We start from the raw sequence: 18,612 nt of genomic DNA on the forward strand, positions 1-18,612 counted from the left end.
CACAGACACATCCACATCCCCTTTGACTTTGGGGCCTTTCAAGTGTAAGTCTACATCAGGCATGGAAATCTTGGGGGCTTTGAAGTGCATGTCTGGCATCTTAAACTTAGGGCCTTTCAACTTTGCATCAGGACCTTCCAGATCAACGTCAGGCACCTCCACATCCACACTAGGACCTTTGATATCAACTTGCGGACCTTTGAGATCACCTTCTAGTTCTGGCACAGAAGCATCCATCTCTCCTTTCAGTTTGGGTCCCTTCAAATTCAAGTCCACATCTGGCATGGATATCTTGGGAGCTTTGATATTCAACTTAGGCATCTTAAATTTAGAACCTTTTAATTTTCCTTCTGGTCCCTCAATATCCAAATCAGGAGTATCAATGTCCACTTTGGGGCCAGAAACATTAATGTCAGCCTTTGGTAGATTCACATCTACATCGGGGCCTTCTCCTTTGAAGCCAGGCATGCTGAACTTGGGCATTTTCACCTTGGGCATCTTCAGGTGCCAGTCGGGGCCTTGAACGTCCACATCTGGGACCTCAATGTCCACTTTGGGGCCTTTGATGTCCACATCTGGCACTTTCATTTCACCTTCTATCTTGGGCCCAGACACATCCACATCCCCCTTGACTTTGGGGCCTTTCAAGTTTAAGTCCACATCAGGCATGGAGATCTTGGGGGCTTTGAAGTGCATCTCAGGCATCTTAAACTTGGGACCCTTAAGCTTTCCTTCTGGACATTCAACATCTATATCACCAACATCCACATCCATTTTAGGGGATTTTATGTCAATTCCAGGACCTTTCAAGTCTCCTTCCACTTTGGGAAGAGAAACATCTACATCAGTTTTCAGTTTAGGGGCTTTCAGGTTAAGTCCAACATCAGGCATAGAGATTTTGTGTGTTTGTATATGCATGCTTGGCATCTTGAACTTGGGACCCTTTAGTTTCCCCTCTGGACCTTCAATATTCACATCTGGAACATCAATGTCCACCTTGGGTCCTGAGACGTCAATCTCAGCCTTGGGCAGGTTCACATCCACTTCTGGGCCCTCTCCTCTGAAGCCAGGCATGTTGATCTTGGGCATTTTTATCTTGGGCATCTTCAGGTGCCAGTCTGGACCATGAACTCCCACATCTGGTGCATTAATGTCTACTTTTGTACCTTCGGTGTCAATGTCAGGAGCTTTAATCTCTCCTTCTACTTTTGGAACCGTAACATCATAATCTCCTTTCATTTTATGGCCTTTCAAATGCAGACTAACATCAGGCATGGATATCTTCTGAGGCTTTATATTCATTTCTGGCAACTTAAATTTAGGACCTTTTAGTTTTGCATCTGGACCTTCAATATTCACATTTGGAACTTCAACATCCACCTTGGGTCCTGAGACATCAATGTCAGCTTCAGGCAGGTTCACATCCACTTCAGGCCCCTCTCCTTTGAAGCCAGGCATGCTGATCTTGGGCATTTTTATCTTGGGCATCTTCAGGTGCCAGTCTGGGCCATGAACATCCACGTCGGGGACGTCAATGTCCACTTTGGGACCTTTGATGTCAACCTCTGGCCCTTTCAGACCGCCTTCAACTTTGGGCAGAGAAACATCCACATCACCTTTCACCTTGGGGTTTTTGAGGTTTAAATCAATGTCTGGCATAGAGATCTTCGGAGGCTTAAAGTGCATCTCAGGCATCTTAAACTTAGGACCCTTGAGCTTCCCTTCTGCACCTTCAAGGCTCACATCTGGGGCTTCAATCTCAACTTTGGGTGCAGAGACGTCAACGTCAGCTTTAGGCAGGTTCACATCCACTTCTGGGCCTTCTCCTTTGAAGCCAGGCATGCTGAACTTGGGCATTTTCATCTTGGGCATCTTCACATGCCAGTCGGGGCCTTGAACATCCACATCTGGAACATCAACATCCACTTTGGGGCCTTTGATGTCCACATCTGGCACTTTCATTTCACCTTCTATCTTGGGCACAGACACATCCACATCCCCTTTGACTCTGGGGCCTTTCAAGTGTAAGTCCACATCAGGCATGGAGATCTTGGGGGCCTTGAAGTGCATCTCAGGCATCTTAAACTTGGGACCCTTAAGCTTTCCTTCTGGCCCCTCAAGGTTCACATCTGGGGCTTCAATGTCCACCTTGGGTCCTGAGACATCTATGTCAGCCTTGTGCAGGTTCACATCCACTTCAGGGCCCTCTCCTCTGAAGCCAGGCATGCTGAACTTGGGCATTTTCATCTTGGGCATCTTCAGGTGCCAGTCGGGGCCTTGAACGCCCACATCTGGAACATCAACGTCCACTTTGGGGCCTTTGATGTCCACATCTGGCATGTTCATTTCACCTTCTGTCTTGGGCACAGACACATCCACATCCCCTTTGACTTTAGGGCCTTTCAAGTTTAAGTCCACATCAGGCATGGAGATCTTGGGGGCCTTGAAGTGCATCTCAGGCATCTTGAACTTGGAACCCTTGAGCTTCCCTTCCGGCCCCTCAAGGCTCACATCTGGGGCTTCAATGTCCACCTTGGGTCCTGAGACATCAATGTGAGCTTTAGGCAGGTTCACATCCACTTCCGGGCCTTCTCCTTTGAAGCCAGGCATGCTGAACTTGGGCATTTTCATCTTGGGCATCTTCAGGTGCCAATCAGGGCCTTGAACATCCACATCTGGAACATCAACATCCACTCTGGGGCCTTTGATGTCCACATCTGGCACTTTCATTTCACCTTCTATCTTGGGCACAGACACATCCACATCCCCTTTGACTTTGGGGCCTTTCAAGTGTAAGTCCACATCAGGCATGGAGATCTTGGGGGCCTTGAAGTGCATCTCAGGCATCTTAAACTTGGGACCCTTAAGCTTTCCTTCTGGCCCCTCTAGGCTCACATCTGGGGCTTCAATGTCCACCTTGGGTTCTGAGACCTCAATGTCAGCCTTGGGCTGTTTCATGTCCACATCTGGGCCCTCGCCTTTGAAGCCTGGCATGCTGAATTTAGGCATTTTCATCTTGGGCATCTTCAGACTCCAGTCTGCATCCTGAACCTCCACATCTGGTGCTTTAACATCTACTTTGGGACCTTTGATGTCCCCATGTGGAGCTTTCATCTCACCTTCTATTTTTGGTGCAGACATATCTAGATTCCCTTTCATTTTGGGTCCTTTAAAATCCATGTCAACATCTGGCAGGGTCATCTTGGGAGCTTTGAAGTGCATCTCAGGCATCTTAAACTTGGGGCCTTTCAACTTCCCTTCTGGTCCTTCAAGGCTCAGATCTGGAGCACTAATATCTACCTTGTGTGCAGAAATGTCAACATCAGCCTTGGGCAGGTTCACATCCAATTCTGGGCCCTCTCCTTTAAGGCTGGGCCTGGTGAATCTGGGCATATTCATCTTTGGCATCTTTAGGTTCCAATCAGGACTGTGAACTCCAACATCTGGGGCACTGACGTCTACCTTTGGCCCCTTCAGGTCCCCTTCCAGCTTTGGCACTGTAACATCATATTCCCCTTTTACCTTGGGACCTTTCATATGCAAATCTACATCAGGCATGGAGATCTTGGGGGCCTTGATATTCACCTCAGGCATCTTAAACTTGGGACCCTTCAGCTTTCCTTCTGGTCCTTCAATACTCACATCTGGAAGTTCAACATCCACCTTGGGTCCAGCGATGTCAATGTCAGTCTTGGGCAGGTTCACATCCACTTCTGGGACCTCTGCTTTGAGGCCGGGCATGCTGAACTTGGGCATTTTCATTTTGGGCATCTTCAGGTGCCAGTCTGGGCCTTGAATGTCCACATCTGGAGCACCAATGTCCAGTTTGGCACTTTTAAGTTCAACATCAGGAACTTTAATCTCACCTTCCACCTTCGGCACTGTGACATCATATTCTCCTTTTACACTAGGGCCTTTCAAATGTAAGTCCACATCTGGTATGGAGATCTTCGGGGCTTTGATATTCATCTCAGGCATCTTAAACTTGGGTCCTTTCAATTTCCCCTCTGGTCCCTCAATACTCACATCTGGAGGACAGACATCTACCTTGGGCCCAGAAATGTCCACGTCAGGCTCAGGCAGGTTTACATTCACTTCGGGGCCCTCTGCTTTGAACCCTGGCACAGTGAATTTGGGCATTTTCATCTTGGGCATCTTCAGGTGCCAGTCTGGGCCATGAACGTCCACATTAGGGGCATCAATGTCCACTTTGGGGCCTCTCATCTCTCCTTCAAGTTTTGTTGCTGTTACATCATACTGTCCTTTTACCTTTGGGCCTTTCACATGCAAATCCACATCAGGCATGGTGACCTTTGGTGTCTTGACACTCACTTCAGGCAGCTGAACATCAGGGCCTTTAAGGTTGCCCACCAGGCCCCCTATGTTGACATTTGGGGCTTCCACACTGACCTTGGGCCCTGAAATACTGACATCACCTTTGGGGAGATTCACATCTACATCTGGCCCTTCCCCTTTAACTCCTGGAGTGCTGAACTTGGGCATTTTCATCTTGGGCATTTTCAGGTTCCAGTCCGGACCACGAATGTCCACATCTGGGGCACTGACATCCACTTTGGGGCCTCTGACATCAACTTCAGGGACACCGACTTTCCCCTCTACTTTTGGAAGCGTGACATCCACACCCCCTTTCACCTTTGGTGCGGCAACATTTAAGTCTACGTCTGCCATAGAGATCTTGCAGGTTCCTTCTTTCCCAGAAGGACCACTAAACTTGGGGCCAGTCACGGTCCCCTCTAGGCTGGGTGTCTCTATGTCCACTTTGGCGCCTTTAACTGCCACTTGAGGGCCTTTAACATCACCTTGAACCCCAGGAGCAGAAACCTTAATGTCTCCTTTCAGTTTAGGGGACCTGAGGCTCAGATCCACATCCTGCATGGAGATTTTAGGTGTCTGAACAATCATTTCAGGAGTCTTGATTTTAGGACCTTTCACCTTCCCTTCCAGTCCCCCAGAAGCAACCTCAGGTAGGCCAACATCCCCAGAGACCCCAGGAAGTGTCACATCAATGCCCGCTCCCTCTCCCTTAGAACCTGATACAGAGAATTTGGGGGCCTTCACCTTGGGCATATTCAGTTTGCCCCCTGGCCCGTGAATATCAATGTTAGGAGTTTGAACTTCCACCCTGGAGCCAGCGATGCTGCCCTCGATTTTGGGCACAGAGATGTCCACCCTTGAACTCCCCTGTGGCTTGGTACCTTTCAGGCCCAGGTCACCCTCAAGGGATGGCCCAGTGATCTGGGGGCCCTTCAGCTTCCCCTCAAGCCCCTTAATACTGGCAGAGGGACCACTGACTTCTAGCTGAGGGGTCTGGATGTTCCCGCCAATGGTCAAGCCTGGCTTGCCACCCTTGTGCCCCACAGAGAATTCAGGGGCAGAAACACTCAACCCTGCCTCTGGGGCCTGACCCTCAAGCCCTGTTGAGACACCAAATTTTGCGAGCTTCATGGAGGGAAATTTAATTTTCCCATCACTGCCACTCTCAAGAGCTGGGCCCTGCCACTCTGCTGCCCCACCCCCAAGAGAAGACAGAACGTCCACCCCTGGGACTTGGACCCCTCCTTTGCTACCTAAGTCCAAGCCCTTTGCACTGACACTGACACCCGGGCTTCCCACCTTTATCCCAGGCCCGGTGACCTGGACCTTCGAGTGGCCAGCACCTTGGAGCTCTGGTCCTGAAGTGGAAATGGACCCTGCTTGGATGTCCACAGTGGAGCCTGTGGTGGGGGACAGTGCCCCCGAGCCCGAGGGCAGTCTGATCACTGTCTTCCCAGGCTGGGTGTCCACATCCACGGTGGAGATTTCAGTCAGTTCGTGCCGTGGAATCTTGATCTTGAACTCAGGGCTGCTGATGTCGATGTCCTTGGCGCCTTCGCGGCTTGTCACGTCCACAGTGTAGGCTGTGACCCTCCTGGTCACCGTGATGGTGCGGCTCTGGGTCTCCCCAGGCTCCCCTTCCACTCCATCCTCCGGCTTCAGCCGAGGCTTGATCTTCGTGGTGTAGATGCGCTGGTACTCCTCGTCATCCCCGCTCTGCAGAAACACACGCCCCCCACAGGTTGCAGCAGCGTCTGCGTGAGTGACAGCCGCCTGGCCGCAGCCCAGCCCACAGCATGGTTGCCTGTTTCCCAAAGAAGCCGGGACTGTAAGGGAGGCCCACGGAGCCTCCTGGGACACAGCACAGGGGACTGAAGAGAGGGGCTGACGGCCACACCACAGGAGGAGAACAGAAATTACTTGGGGAATCTCTGGTAAGCAAAAGCCCTGGGGAGTGGGGACGGGTAGACTCCTGGACAGTGGCGTCTGGGAGAAGGATCTACAATCAATTCTAGATTCGAATCGGCCCAGCAGGTCTCAGGGACGCCTCCCGGTGACTAGCTCCGTGTTGACTGGACCTTCAGCTCTCACCTCTCGCCTCTCACCTGCCTGGCTTGTGTGTTTAATCTGCAGGGGAATCCTCCCAGGGACCCTTCGGAAAGCATTTGTTGAGCCTGGTTGTGCCAGGGTTAACATTTCCACTTTGAGGACTCATTATTTGTTAAATAAACAAGCCATCAGAAGCAGCAGAGAACTGTCCCTCAGGCACTCTGCTGCCCAGCCTCTGACTCACAGATGAGTCCAGGCCTCTGGAAGTAGAAAAATGATGTCTGTGAGGCAGAACTGGGCACCTGTGAAATCATTTCAAAGATGCCTGCAAAGCAGCCAACTTCCTCCTGGCACCGAGGAATAGACCAACGAGTGGGTCCCCAGGCGGGGACCCTCGGAAGAGACTGACAGAAGACTTTTAGCGGCAGCCACACGTGAAAAGGAGAAACAGGCTGGCTCTACAGAGAGCAGAGGGTGAGAGCAGGAGAGAAGCCAGGAAGGACAAGCTGCCCAGCGGGCGGACAGAGGCTCAGGAAGGGGGACCAGCCCGTCGGCGTGGTCGGGGGAGCTAAGGGCACGGCCAGCCGGCCAGGCACTCACCAGAACCACGTCAGGGCTGTGGGAGCTGAAGACATCGTAGGTCCGGGTCTGGCCGGGCTCAGGGGAACGGTCCCCCTTGCGATGCAGCTTCAGGCCCACGGCGTGGTGCCCCATGGTGCTCAGCAGCTGGGCCACCTCTCCGGACTGCAGGTTGTCAAAGTAGATGGTAGCACCCACGATCTGGTCCCCTGAGCAGGGAGGAGCGGGAAGCGGGTAAGACCACCCAGGGTCTCGGGGAAACAACACACAACCACTCTGTGCCGGGCCCTCAGACTGACGTGCACGTGTGGTAACACCCATTGTAGAGATGAGGAAACTGAGGCAGAGAGGCCATCTAATTTGCCCAAAGTGGCAGAGCTCATGGGTGGTGGAGTCGGAACAGAGGACGGCGCGTCCACCAGTCCTCAGGACCACCTCCCGCGAGGACTGTGAGGGAACCGAGGATAGAGAGCGGGCAGGGGAGGGCAGGGCTTAGGTACCGGCCATCTCGATGCCACTGGGACCCAGCCCTCCACAACCACCCACCCACTTGTGCTGCCCCTGCCTTTCCCTCCAGCACCCTCCCCCCCCCCCGCCCCAGCAGCAGCCCGCACCCCGAGGTAACTCACCCTCCTTGACCACCCCAGTGCGGGCCGCAGGGGAGTTCTGCATCACCTCCTGCACAAAGACGCCATCGTCCCTCTGGGTGATGGTCAGCCCGTGGGAGCCGCTGCCCTGCCAGTTGGGCAGCAGCAGCTCCCGGGTCGTCTCTTCCTCCTTCTCCATCTGGATGAGGTAAGGAAACGGGGCAGTGGGGGCATGAGGGGATGGGGAAGCCAGGGATCCCCCTGGGCGTGGGGCACTGTCTCCGAGGTGCCTGCCTCCACTGTGGGCGGGCTCCCAAGGTGGACGGTGGACACAGCCGCAGCGGAGGCAACCGGCCCCTCGTCCTGTCCCCCCCGGCCCTGCCTCCCGATAGCACGTGCCTCCCGGGTCTCTACCCTCCCCATCCTCTCACGTCCACCGCCCTCGTCACCCTCCCTCCTACGGACCTTGGCAGGACTTGGTTCAGGAGCGGATGCCTTGCCAGAAGCCCGCCCCTCCTTCCTCTCCTCTTCTCGGAGTGTCTCTCTCTTGGGAATCTCGGTCACACAGCCTAGGGAGAAGGTCACATTCGGGCTCACACTCAGCACTTGGCTTGTCGAAACCCCGACCAGCTGCTGTGCAAGAGACGGCCGGTTGTTTTGCCCCCCCCCCCCCCCCGGGCCAAACCAAATCCCCAACCCCGCTACTGTCATCAGCTCCATTCACACAAGACTCTGCAGCCTGGGATCACAGGAAGGGGGTTTGGAAGAGGCCAGACTCAGATTCAAATCCTGGCTCTGCATCTTCCCGGCTGTGTGACCCGGGCCAAGTCACTTAACTTCTCTGAACTTCCATTTCCTCATCTGAGAAAATGGAGACGATAAAGAATTCCCATGAGGACTGAAGGAGCAAGAGAAAGCATGTGAGAAAAGCTCTGGCCCATCGGAGCCTCCCAACAACCCCATTCTCATTAGGTCCCTTGTAACAGCTTCAGCCCCCATAGTGCAGGTGGGGAAACTGAGATTCGGAGAGGCCAGCCGGCCGGGGGTGCACCGTGAGAGAGCAGCTATGATCGGGCTCTGAGCCTGTAACTCTTCCTCCGATGCCATATCAGGCCTGCAGCTCTAACCTGTGCAAGACCCCTCCTCAGACTCTCCGGCACTGGGGGCCACTGGCAACCTGCAAGCAGGGCTGGTGGTGCCCTCCCTCCCCCAGTGGCCGACAGTGAGTGACTCCGGGTCACCCTAACCCCGGCCTCAGAACCAGGGGGACGCTCGCCAGCTGCGAGCTCCAGGAGCCCTGCCACAGGCAGAGGCCAAACAATGGAAGCCCCAGGCCCCCCAGCACCAGCTCAAGCCCAAGAGGCTGTGGTCCAGCTGTGCTGCCTCAAGGATGTGGTGAGTCAGGGCCCATCTGGCTACACCTGCTGGGCCCTGAAACCAGGCCCCCATAGGTGCGGGCACTGAGGGAGCAAAGACACCCTCCAGCCACGGGATGAACTGTCGGCTGCAGAGGCGCCGGGGAAGACACCAGGCAGGCCTCCAGCCTCCAGACACGCAGAAGTACGCCTGTGAAACCGTGCGGGGGGTGCTCTAAATCGTGGAGAACCTCGCCCAAAGCTCCGCCCTAAATCTGCTGACACCCAGAAATTAGCCAACCAATCAATAAATACAGGCATACTGATCGTCTCCTGTATGTCCAACATTGTACAGGACACTGCCGAGAAGTCTAGCAAGGGACAGACACAGCTCAGCCCAGCACTGAACTCTACACTGCGTCAGGCTATCACCTCACTTCACTCATGCATCCTCCAAACGTTTACTGAATGCACTCCACGTGCCAGATATGGAGAGTTAAAAGACTTAGCTTCTGTCCCGGATATAAGTTATGAGCAAGGTGCTCTGGGCATGACCAATTTCGCCTCTGAATGTTCCGGAAGGCTTGGGAGCCTTCTGGGGGAATGAAATCTAAATGGAGTCTTGAAGGTGCTGAGTTTGCCTCTGAGGACGGGATTCATGGAAATTCATAGGCACTTAGGACTTCCAGTGTCAGGCAGATCACAACACGGGTCAAGACAGCCACAGACACCCTGTTCGCCAACCACCTGCACTCGCTCACGCGGTAGTTACGTCAGCACAGGTGCCGGCTAGGAGGCCAGCGGCAGCCAGTTGGCACAGGTGTGAGTTGAGGAACTCACCTCCTTCCTTCCTACTGGAAGTCCCGCTGACCCTACCCATAGGGAAACAGCAAGCTGGAGCTTAAATGGTGCCTTCCCCCGCGTCCAGCACTGAGAAGCCAGCCCTGCAGACAAGGAGTCAGGCAGGGCAGGGAAGGAAAGGGCTTCCACCCGAGGGCTTCTCAGATCCCCGAAGCCACCGCCTGCACTGGCACGCCCCTCTTCCTCCTTGAGCAGGGCCCCTTTTTTCAGCCCAGCATCTGGTGCTGAGCCAGCAGGCGGCGATGGGGCAGCAAGCCAGACAGCTCACCCTCGCCCACGTCTCAGCCCCACCTTCCCTCCTTCCCCAGTGAGTCACTGCGGCCGCAGTAGCTCCAGACACGCCAAGGGTCACGCCTCAAACCCGATCGACCAAGTGCTTCACGGGCCAGACCCCCGGGTGCCAGAGGGGCTGGGGCCCGGTGAGAGGCAGGGGGCTTCCCTGCCAGCTGCTCGGCACAGAGCCCCAGGCCCGGAGTCCAGGGAAGCACAGCTGGGAGGCTCAGGACGGATGTACCACATGCCTCAACCCCTGGGGCTAGCGAGGAGGCCATCGTGAGCAGAGAAAGGGCCACAGTCCGTGAGAAGAGGAGGCGCTGGACCCAAGGCTGCAGGTTGGCCCTGGCAGGGCACCCGCTGGCTTCCCGGCCAGGCAGGGCTGCCAACCACCACGCCTGCTCTGGCTCAGGCCTCACCTCCTGGCACAGCCAGGAAAGACTCCCCTCCTCTTTCATCTGACCTGGCCGGGCACGGGGGTGCTGATAGGGAATTCGAGGCCACGGTGGCAAGGGCCTATTTTCTGCACTTGGGTCCCAGCCCTCCATCTCGCCCACCCCTGGGGCCCGTACCGAGCCCAGATGGGCCTTCCTTCTCCTCCCGCACAAGTCAGGTGAAGCCAGCTACCTGGGGGGCTGGGGCTCCACCTTGCTGCTGCCCAAAGCAGGGTCTCTGGAGCTTTGGGGAATTCCACACATTCAGTCAAGTGGCATAAGCCCTCGGAGTGGAAGAAACCTTAGGCCACATGTGGCTATTTAAATGTAAGTTAATTTAACTTAAACATTTAGTCCATTGGTTATAGTAGCCGCACTTCAAGAGCTCAACAGCCACGCAGGGCTACCATATTAGAAGCGCAAGTACAGAACATTTCTACCGCTGCAAAGTCCTGTGGGACAGCACCACCTGCTATTTACAGATGGGGATAGCGAGGTCCAGAGCCCTGAGAATGGCGGAGTGTTGGGGCCCTAGAACCCAGGACTGCTAGCTCCCTGCCCGCAGTCCACCCGACACTGGCTCACAGTAACCTTCGTGATGGGATGGGCTGGACTGGAGACCCTCTAAGACACAGGGCTGCCTGGAGGGCAAAAAAGGAGTGATTTGGTGAGGCCACTCCAGCTTCAAGGTAGAGAGGATACGCAACTGAGGCTGCAGGGACAGAGTGTAATTCAGGCCAGAAGCGGCTAGAGAAGAGCGAAGCTGCCCTGACAGTTCAAAACCACAAAGGAGGATGTGCAGAGCAGCAGGGCTGTGCCCATGCCACCTCTGCAGACTGGGGGCAACACCCAGGCAAATCCGGGACAAGGCCCAGGAAACAGACTCTTTGCCCCAGGAAGATGGTCTCCGCCAGGTGTTACCTCCAGAGGAACATGTTCTCCCACTGCTCCCAGGAAACAGAGCCCCTTCTGCCCAAGATCCAGTAAGAAAACAGCCAGGGAGGGGACCCAGCCTAACTGCTGCAGCAGCCGAAGACAACCTCGCAGCCAGCGTCAGCGTCAAGATGACAGGAACTGATAAACACACACACCCGAGAGTCAGGCCCACGGGCCTCAAGGCCTCCACGCACCAACCCCGGAGTCAAGACACCCAGCAGAGGGACAGAAGTTTGGCCATATGCCCAGCACAGGCGGGACACAGGAGGTGACACTCCAAGGCAGAAGGAAGCACACCCACCCACGGTGGGGAGGACGCTGACAGCAATGAAACTTCCACCAGCACACGAGCAAACCGGGCCACCGTACACACAGGCCAGGGGGAAGCAGTCCCCAAGCTCGGAACAATGAGGTGACTCACACCAGAGCCACAGACTCCCACCAGCGGGAAAGCTGTGAACACTTATAACCAGGACCAGGGGCTGAGACATTCGGAGAAAAGAGAGACACGCCCGGAGAGGCCGTCTACGCTCACGAACTCCCCGGGCAGTCACAAGGACGAGAAAGCTCCGCATTAAAAGAAAACGCCACCGCCACCCCCACCCCGGCCCCGGCCCCGCCCCCGGCCCCGCCCCAGGGGGAGAGAAAGAGAACTTTGCGGAGCTCCTATGGTGCCCCAGGACACCAAGGGGTCCCCTTCCTTCCCCAAACAACCCTATGTGGTTAAGAATTAATATCCTGGTTTTAGAGTGCAGAAATAGGCCCCAAGGTAAAATGACTTGCCCGAGTATGAGACAGAGTTGAAATACAAGCCCGGGGTTCTCTGACTCCAAGGCCTCTCTACCCACGGACAGCGACAAAGGCACAAATAAACACACAAGAGAGGATGAGAAACCACAGAGAAAGATGCACAAGGGAGATACACGGGAGGGAGAGACCGAGAGACCTATACTGGAGGGGGGCAGAGTGAGAGCTGGAGAGGCACGTCCACAGGAAGGCGGAGAGGCCTCCACGCTCATCCAGAGGGAGCAGACGTGGTGGGAGGAGGATGTCTCGGAGGGACAGAAACACACAGAAAGAGAGGGGCTGAGATTCGGGTAGGGGCGCGGGTAGAGACCCCAGGAAGCAGTGATGCCCGTCAAGGTGCACCAGCACACGGGCAAGGGGGAGTGGCCATCAGCTTCTTGCCCACACACCAGCCTTGTCCTGGCCCAGCTTGGGGACAGCTAGCCCAGAATGGGCAGGGTCCCAGGCACCCCAGAGCCCAGGATCCGAGGGCCCTTTTGGTTCTGAGGCTCATCAACGCTGTGTTCCCAGGAGCCAGAGATCCTGAGCCACCCGGAACCCAGCTCACCTGCAGACTCTCTGGACCCCAGCCGGTGAAGACCAAGAGAATCATCCCCTTCTGGGCTTGGCAGGCACCAGACCCACTCTAGAGACAGGCACCCGCAGGGCAAGGCAAACATTTCCACTCACTGGGAAATCCCAGGTCCAGAGGAACAAGGAGGAATACAGGGGCGCCTCTCTTCCAGCGCCGAAGCCTCCAAACGGACCTCCACATAGGCAGCCGCCAGACCTTGGTCTGGAAAACAACCTGCCCCATTCTAACTGGAGTAGCACCGCGTTCCATTCAGAGTCTACGCTGGAACCAACAACTCTGAGGTCAGCTGATTCTGGACGGCACACCCCCAGGGGGCACTTTCAACTTGAATGGGGTATGTGTGTTGGGGAGGGCGAATCATCAGGGAGAATTTGACGAACATATTGCAAGACACAGGCGACATGGGCACTGGAGAAGCAATCAAAGAAAGACACACAGGGAAGCACACACAACCCGGGCACGCAGACACACTCCTCAGTCCCCCTTCCTCACAGCCCAGAGCAGGCCCACAGCCCCTGCCTCCCCCAGCTCACCACAGACACCTGTCTGCGCGGCCCCAGGACCTGCGCATCATGGAGGGAGCCTCTACCTGTTAACCTGGTGCCCAGATTCCGTGCCTCCCTCTAGCGCGTGCGCCCGCCTAGCTCCTCCCTGGCTACCGGGGCTGCTGGTCCCGCCCACACTTCCCACTTGGAGCAAGTTTTTCCAGCCTCATCACTCCAGCCCTCTCCTCCACGTCAGCCCCTTCCCCTGGCCCCTCACCATCACACTAGAGTTTCCTGCCCCTCGACTTCCAGAGCAGCCCCCCACCCCCACTCCAGCCAGCCAGCCAGCCAGCCGCTTTCAGGGCTCCGCCCAGCCACCTTTCTCCACCCTCTGTCCCCTGGCCCCTCCCACTCCCGCAGCCCCAGCGCTCCAAGTTCAAGCTTCCAACAGGGAGAGAGATTCCTTCTTCCTCCCCTGACCAAGACGGACTCCCCTCTCCTTCTGGCAGGGACTGGGGACAGCTTCCATTCTCCAGCGGGCAGTCCCCACACCTGGCCACCTCGCCAGGGAAGAGTGGGCCTTGACCCTGGATGGCTGGGATTAAGACAGCAGCTGGGGGATGGGGGGGTCCTCCTGACTGGGGCAAGGGGTGAAGAAGAGCTCGCTGTCTCACCGGGTCTCGCCCCGGGGGTAGATTACAGTTTGGGAGCTGCCCGCGGACAAGACCAAGGCGGATCTCTCCGCCCAGAGGTCGGGTCACGCTAGTGCAGGGGCTCGGGGCCAGGCCACTCGGCTCAGCTGCCAAAGAGCCACCCCCCCCCCACCCAGCCCGGCCAGGACGCAAAACCAGGCGCTTCCCCTTCCCTAGAACCTCCGCTCCAGCCCCCGGGGACCGGGCAGGATGCCCCTCCCTGACCGGCCCTGTGCGGCGCGTCGCTCAGCCTGGATCGGCGCAGCCTCACTCCCACGGCTGTGCTCACCCTCCCTGGGGCCTCTGGACACAAACTCCAGGGCCTGGAACCTGTCCAGGATGGAGAAACTTACTTGAGCCCTTACCTACAGCCCCTGAAGCCCCCATGAAACCTCCACCACTGGGACAGAGTCCCACTGTTGTCCCCTGCTCTATAAACCCCAGACGCAAGCAGAGGTGACACATCCAGGACCAGTGAGCACAGCCAGAGACACCCTCTCATAGGTAATAACACGTATCTCTCTGCTGTGACACTAGCGGTCACAGGGACTCAAGGCCACAGTGAAACAGGGACCCCGGACCCAAGACCTCCAGTACAACAGCCCAGGCCCCCAGATGTGGACTGAGGCCAGCAGGGAGGAAGAGGGGCTCAATCAAAACACACGTTCCTGCTGAGCCCGCTGTGCCCCCTCCCCCCGGCGTGGTCCTCACAACTCCTCCGGCTCGCCCAGGCCTGGAGGAAACCGCTTGTTCTCAGGAAGGCCAGGGAGCCCAGCGGGATGGTCGCCGCCCAGGGAAATGGCAGCTCCCTAGGAGCCTGGATAAAGCCCATGGGGGTCAGAGGGAGAACAGAAGGCCCCAGACACCCACCAGCTGAAACGTCCCATTCTCACCGCTCTCCAGGGGCCACCTCCTTTCCCCGTGTGCACACGTACCTGATCAGCCCAGCTCCAGGGAGAGAAGCTTGGGGCTTCCAGGTGTGGTGGGGAGGACGGAGCCGGCATGGGAGAGTTCCCAGCAGGAGTCAGACTAGCTCTCCCAGTCTGCCTCTCTGTCCGTCCCCCAGTGGTTCCCAGGTTCTGAAGAAAGTGACAGCCACACCCCAGAGTCCCACACACTCCTCCACTCCCACAGCTTTGCCCCAACCCCTCAAACAAGCTCCTCAGGCTCTGGGTGGCGTGCTCTGCCAGGGCCAGCCAGCCAATTCCGAGTGAGCCTAAGAATCCAGCCCAGCAGTGCCCGAGCACCTCCACCCACGGCCTTCCTGGGACTCGGGTGACCCTGGGGACCCCCGGCCCATACCCTGCCCTTGGCTGATTCTGGCTTTCTCCTTCCACAAGTCCCCCATGGTTTACTCTATTGGGTCCCACTTTGAGCCCTGGACCTGTAGACGCATGCCCTTCAACCAAGTCTGGCTGGTACAAGTTCTCAGCTCTGTGAGGTTAGCTCTGCAAGAAGTTGCCCAAACCAGGACCCCTGACTCACTGCTGTGGGCCCACAGCTGCAGCTCTAAGCCCCACATGACTTCTGTGGCTCCCTCTGTGTCCTGGTTCTCTGAACAATGTCCCTGCATATAACCTTTAAAGACAGGGCTTTGCAGAGGGGCTCAGGCACCCTCCAATCCGCATTGCCAATACTCCAGACCCTTTGACTTCTGCTAGCCCAGCTCTCATGGTCCCAGGTCCTCTCCCCGCTACCTCATCCCACAGCTCCCAGCTCAGAGCAAGGAGGTACCCCCTCAGCCTGGGGCTCCCTTCTACTCCCCACTCTGCACACACACCAACCAAGTGCTGGCCCAACCCATCACCCCTGGGTGCCAAGGTGAAGGCAGCTGCCCCGCTCAGCCTCGGAAAGGAAGTGAGAGCCACACCCTGCCCCACAGATTTCCCTCATGGGGGGCAGGGGAAGAGGGGCGGAATGAAAGCAGAATCTACTCCCTGAATTTAGACCCATTACAGGTGAGGAGGCCCTAAAATGCCTTCCAAGGCATCTTCAGTCCTTCCCTCCTTTCCCTGAAATCCCTCACCGTCACCTGTCACCGCAACCCTCCAATGCGTCACTGTGTCCCACAGAATCAACCCAATCCCTATCCTGTGCTAGGCTGTGCACAGGGCATGCGACCCCTGCAGTCAGAGGCTGGATTCTAATAAACTGTTTCAAAACCAATTATTGGCAGCCCAGCACAGTGCTGGGGACCCAGAGGTAAATATCTGGGTCCCTTTTCCTCCCGAAAGCCCAGGTCATTCTCTAAGGACCTCACTGCCATGGGAAGATCCCACTTTGCCTTTCCACAAATCCACTCCACAGAGCAGGGCACCCAGCGGCAGGCTCCCTGGGGGCACCTCACCTCCTCCTCGGTGGCAGCCACGCCCTGTGAAAGGCACACACACGAGGCACACAATTCTCCGTGGCCACAACGTGCAGAGGCGCCAGAGCTGTCCCCACGTGGTGCTGGGGCCCAGCTAGTGCCGTGAGATGCCCCATCTGCCCATTCGGCTCCCCTCCCACGCATGGGGCACAGTCAGCCCTGCTCAGACCCCACGTGTCCCTCGTGGCCAGAGACGCCAAAGGGCTGCGCCCCCGCCTCCCAAGGCCCTGGCACTGCAGGGGGCGCCGAGCCCGCCAGCGGAGGGCCGGCCCTCGCACACTGCACACCCTCTCCCTGCATGGGAAAGCCTTACATAACACAGTTCTCTGAACACACCCTAAGCCCAGTGCCTTTCCAACTCCACGGCAGGACCTCGCCCCCCAGCCGCCTCTCCAGGAGCGCGTCTCTGGAGAGGAGGGCTCCAGCCAGGGAGGGCAGCTGAGCCCTCCTCCCACGCCAGCCGGGCTCCTGCCCCCGCCTCCCTAACCAGCCCCTTCGCCGCCCTCCCCTTTGCCCCTCACCACTCCTCCCCGAGTTCTGGTTTGAATTAGTCACCGGCTCCAACCACCACATTCCTCAGGCTGCTGGCGCCGAGCCAGGCGCTGGGGCGGGGGCCGTCCCACCCGGCCGGGTTTGGGAGTGGGGTTGGGGAGAGAGCGCCGCTTCGGAAGGGGAAGGGGCGGTCCCGAGGGCTATGCCGCGGCACAGCCCCCCTCCCCGCCCACCCCAGCGCAGGCATCTCTCCAATTATGTCCCCCACCCCCACTCCCACCCGTCCCGCTGCCGGGCGAGCTGCAAACTCCTAGGCTCAGCGACCCCAGCGGAAGAAGGGAGTTTTCTGGAGCTGGGAACACAGAGGGGCAAGACTAGGGCGGGGCAGCTGGAGGGAGGCTGAGGGGCCGCTCGGAGCAAGAAAAGGAGAGGCTGGTGGTGCAGAACTGGGTGGGGCCGGGAGGACCCGGGACGCGAAGTCAGGGGCGGAGGTGTGGGGCGCGGGGAGGGACGGCGGAGGGGGTGCGCGGCGCGGGGCCGCTGGGGCGCCGGGCGGGGCCGAGGGGCCGCGCCGCGATCTCGGAAACTTCTCCAGTAAACATGGAATAGGAACGAAGCAGCGCGCTCAGCCACCGCCCCACGGAGAAGGAGGGGGTGGGACAGGGGCCACCAGGCCAAGAACGGGCGCCCGGCCGTGCAGCAGGGACCACAGCCAGCCCTCGAGAGAAAGACAGACTGGAGCAAACCGCGTCTCGGAGCGATTTTCCAACTTTGCCCAACTTGCGCCCCTACCAGCGACCCAACTCCGGAGGCAGAGCTCGGCTCCCAGGACGCGACGCGTCGCCTCCCCGTGCGGCCCGGGGCTGCCCACCTTGCGCCGAACTGAATCTTCCCAGTGACACCCGCCCAAGGCGCCTCGCCCAAGCCCTGCCACCCACCTCCCCTCGCGCGTTCCCGGAGTCCCGTTCCCCGATTGCGCCGAGGTGCGCCCGGCGCCCCTACCTGCGCGCTCAGCCCCAGGGCACAGCCATAGCGAGCGCAGGGCCCGAGGTCGCGGTGCTGCGGCTGCTGCGGGCGGCGAGCCCCGGTCGGGGCGGGTCCGGCAGGGCGGGCGGTGCAGTCCCCGCGGCGGAGCTGCTCCGAGTGGCCCGGCCCCCGTGCGCGGAGGCGGCTCTTGTAACTCCGGCTGGGGCGGGCGGGCGGGTCTGCCCTGAGCGGTGGGGAGAGGGCGGGGCCGGGCGAGGCCGAAGCGGGGCTGGGACTGGTGAGCGGGGCCAACCCTGGAGGCACCAGGGAACGCGCTGTTGGGAGGGCACTGGGGGCCGCGGGGACCCGGGGACGCCGCACGTCCGAGGTGCTGCCTTCCCCTCCCCCCATCCACTGCCCCCCGTCCTGGCCCGGGCCTGGATCTACCCCCAAAGGATGCGCTATGTGGCTTCTTCGGCAAGAAACTCCTCGAAGCTCCCTGAGGTTCATCCTCACAGCTGGAACTGCGAATCAGCCCATTTTTCAGGAAGGACCAAGGGGTTCAGGCTGCGGCTGGGGGACTTGGGTGATTCAGCCGCGACCGCCAGCCTGACGCGGACCTTTGAGTTTTCTCTCAACACGGGCAGCTACCCTTCAAATCCTCGGCCCCAGGCTCCTCACTCGGTTCCCAGGCTCCACGCAGCCGCGCGCATTTCTCACCTTCCCTCTTTCTGGGGGCCCTCCCCCCACAGAACCAGCCTGGAGACGCTCGCCCCACCTGCTGGAGTCAGGGTCACCAGTGCCCCCCGTGCCACCCTG

General features: G+C 58.2%; 1 protein-coding gene across 3 annotated transcripts in view; it reads right to left on the reverse strand.

Moving 5' to 3' along the window:
* The window catches only part of AHNAK (AHNAK nucleoprotein), an 82,733-nt gene extending 64,776 nt beyond the window's left edge, over positions 1-17,957 (reverse strand). For 2 of the 3 annotated variants that reach the window (XM_082844050.1, XM_082844049.1), the window contains exons 1-4: positions 17,830-17,957; positions 8,016-8,119; positions 7,593-7,749; positions 6,985-7,172 (exon numbers count right to left, since the gene is read on the reverse strand). In XM_082844050.1, the coding sequence (XP_082700176.1) occupies positions 6,985-7,172; positions 7,593-7,749 (345 nt within the window). In that variant the 5' untranslated portion in view covers positions 8,016-8,119; positions 17,830-17,957. Of the gene's footprint in view, positions 1-156; positions 6,052-6,984; positions 7,173-7,592; positions 7,750-8,015; positions 8,120-17,829 lie in introns of all 3 variants that reach the window. The other variant, XM_082844051.1, reaches the window with a different exon arrangement.
* Positions 17,958-18,612: the final 655 nt, after the last annotated feature.

Source organism: Leucopleurus acutus (assembly GCF_964270905.1).
Source record: "Leucopleurus acutus genome assembly, chromosome: 8".
NCBI classification, from domain to species: Eukaryota; Metazoa; Chordata; class Mammalia; order Artiodactyla; family Delphinidae; genus Leucopleurus; species Leucopleurus acutus.